The sequence below is a fragment of the Sapajus apella genome, unplaced genomic scaffold (assembly GCF_009761245.1).
Source record: "Sapajus apella isolate SASKATOON/1434 unplaced genomic scaffold, GSC_monkey_1.0 scaffold11, whole genome shotgun sequence".
Lineage (NCBI taxonomy): Eukaryota > Metazoa > Chordata > Mammalia > Primates > Cebidae > Sapajus > Sapajus apella.
This window is the reverse complement of record NW_022436951.1, coordinates 41105987-41108583: the sequence shown is the minus strand read 5'-3', so window position 1 is coordinate 41108583 and position 2597 is coordinate 41105987. Positions and strand designations below refer to the sequence as shown.

The following is a 2597-nucleotide window of genomic DNA, read 5'->3' as shown; positions in this document are numbered from 1 at the left end:
ACGGGAGAAGGGGCCGTGGGCAGCACGGGAGAAGGGGCTGTGGGCAGAATGGGCCACGGGCAGCACGGGAGAAGGGGCCGCGGGCAGCACGGGAGAAGAGGCGCGGGCAGCACGGGAGAAGGGGCGCGGGCAGCACAGGCAGCACGGGAGAAGGGGCGCGGGCAGCACGGGAGAAGGGGCACAGGCAGCACGGGCAGCACAGGAGAAGGGGCGTGGGCAGCACAGGAGAAGGGGCGCGAGCAGCACGGGAGAAGGGGCGCGGGAAGCACGCACCGCCTTACCTTGTAGTTCACAAAGAGCTGGGGCAGCATGAAGAGGAAGCCGAAGGCATAGACCCCTGCAGAAAGACGGACAACACTCATGGGCGTGGAGGGCCGGGCTGCCACGTCCACGCAGAGCGGGCAGAAAACAAGGCCTGCTACCCGGACAACTTCAGAGTTCCTCATGTGAAGCAGCTCTCTGGCTGGGAAGTTTATCAAGAGTCTACGACCACTTTGGAGAGTGAAGCTCTTTTATTTACTAATTGGCGTAACTGCTGTCCGTGGGGTCGAGTGAGTGTGGGCACTGGAGCACCCTGGGGCTGTGAGGACATAGCCTCCTGACCCGCAAGCTCTCATCCCAGGGGTCAAATGTGGGACTCTCACCCAGGAGGATGGCAGTCTGGGAGCCACCTGCTCTGCAGCAGACAGGCCCTCGCCCTTAATGCTCATGAGACCACTTCCCAAAGAGACCACAAAGCTGCAATCGGGCTGGTCTGGTGGGGCAGGTGGGGGCGGGTGGGCCTCCCAGGGCCCCGTGGGGGTCTCCACAGCGCATCGGCAGGACGCCGTGCACCAGGGCCTGGTGCTTCCACTTGCTCTAAGGAACCATATGGGGATGACGGTGTTTTAATGCTTCAGTTCGTTTTCATGAAGAAAACAGACAACAGTCCCGCACTGCACGACGATGTTTTGATCTGAGATGCACCACATGTGCCAGGCTGGCTGCACCACACGGGCTGGCGTGGAGTGGCTGCAGCATCTGGGTCTAGGAGCACTCCCGCCGCTGTACGAGGACCTGTTTCTCAGAACCAGTAAGTGTTCTGAAGCTCACAGCCTGGGGGAGCCCTGGGCACTGCAGAGGTGCCTGAACACCCGGGATGGGGAGGGATTAACCTCGAATCACAGAGGCGTCTGCCACACTGGGCTCAATGCAAGAGCAATTAAGGTGGCACCTGCTATAAACACCGCGGCTGAGGCAGGGAAGCACAGAACTCACCGTTGACGAAACTGTTGATTAACCAGGAGTACCAGCTGAAAAGGAAAAAATCAAGTCGTAACTTTGAAAAGTCCCATTTCTTGCATAGCTTAGAATCTATATTAAATCAACTAAAAATAACTGCTTCATTAAAAAGACTCTAAAAGCACCCAGGTGCTCTCAAGGCAGCTGGGCAGCAGGGCTGAGCCTGGGTCTCAGGCGGGGGACAGCGCGGAGCACCCCTGCCCGGGCAGCAGAGGCCGGGGTCTCCAGGACCCTCTCAGCTCATGGTCAGCCCCCAACCCGGGGAACCAGAGGCGGGGGCCTCTGGGACCCTCTCAGCTCAGGGCCAGCACCCTGCCCAGGCAGCAGAGGCTGGGGGTTCTGGGACCTGCTCAACTCAGGAACTCAGGGCCAGCACCCTGCTCGGGGAAGCAGAGGCCAAGGGCTCCAGGACCCCTCTCAGCTCAGGGCCAGCACCCCAATCAGGTGGCACAGTCCAGGGGCTCCGGGACATCTCTCAACTCAGGGCCAAACCTCCCATGAAGCCTGGTGGCCAGAGTCAGCCTCTCGTCATCTACACCTTAGTGCGGAGGACACTGAGGCCCAGGGTCCACCATACGTGGTAGCAGGGGCCGGGCCCCTCCCAGGTACTAGCCCAAGTGCCCTGGCCCCGAGCTGGCCTCCGCGCGCGGTGCTCTGGCTCAGTCATCCAGGTGGATTTCTCAGGTGAGGGCGCAGCAGGGGGGCTGTGTGCAGCCTCCTACCTCTTATACTTGATGTTCAGGAGGGAATAGACAGCACCCCCGACGCAGAGGGGGTACAGCAGGTAAGACAAGTACTTCATGGCCTGCAGGGACAAAGGGGCTTCCAGTTAGAGTCCCAAACACCAAGTCTGTAAACGCGCTGCACGGAACTCACTACGACAGGCACAGACAGAACAGGCTGCAGCACTTGGGGTGGCAGGGTGCTGGGCAGGGGCGCATGCAGGGCACTGCGCACGCGCCACAGCCCCGGTGTACTACAGGCGCTAGCTTACAATGACGGATCAATTCTGCCCAGTCAAAAACAACCAGCCCGCAACAGACCAATACACAGAACAGAAAGATACCTGAAAAACTGCCTTCTAAGTAACGCAGTTGAATCGCTAACTCTATGTACTCTGATTTCAGCTTTACAACTCAATAAATGTTTGACAGAAACTGATGAACATTAAACCAAACTAAACTCAATCCCGTGCAGAAGCGTTCTACTAAATCAAACTGAGGCTTCCAGCTCCCCCAACCGCAATGGGGAAAAGTGCACCCAACCCGCGCAGCAGAGGCTGGGGGCTCTGGGACCCCTCTCAGTTCAGGGTCAAC

General features: G+C 59.1%; 1 protein-coding gene across 4 annotated transcripts in view; it reads right to left on the bottom strand.

Annotated features, from left to right (window-relative positions):
- CLPTM1L (CLPTM1 like) overlaps positions 1–2597 on the bottom strand; it is a 21855-nt gene that overhangs the window by 3598 nt on the left and 15660 nt on the right. For 2 of the 4 annotated variants that reach the window (XM_032279153.1, XM_032279152.1), the window contains exons 12-14: positions 2004–2086; positions 1258–1292; positions 282–337 (exon numbers count right to left, since the gene is read on the bottom strand). In XM_032279153.1, coding sequence (XP_032135044.1) covers positions 282–337; positions 1258–1292; positions 2004–2086 — 174 coding nt within the window. Of the gene's footprint in view, positions 1–281; positions 380–1257; positions 1293–2003; positions 2087–2597 lie in introns of all 4 variants that reach the window. The other 2 variants (XM_032279150.1, XM_032279151.1) reach the window with 1 other exon arrangement.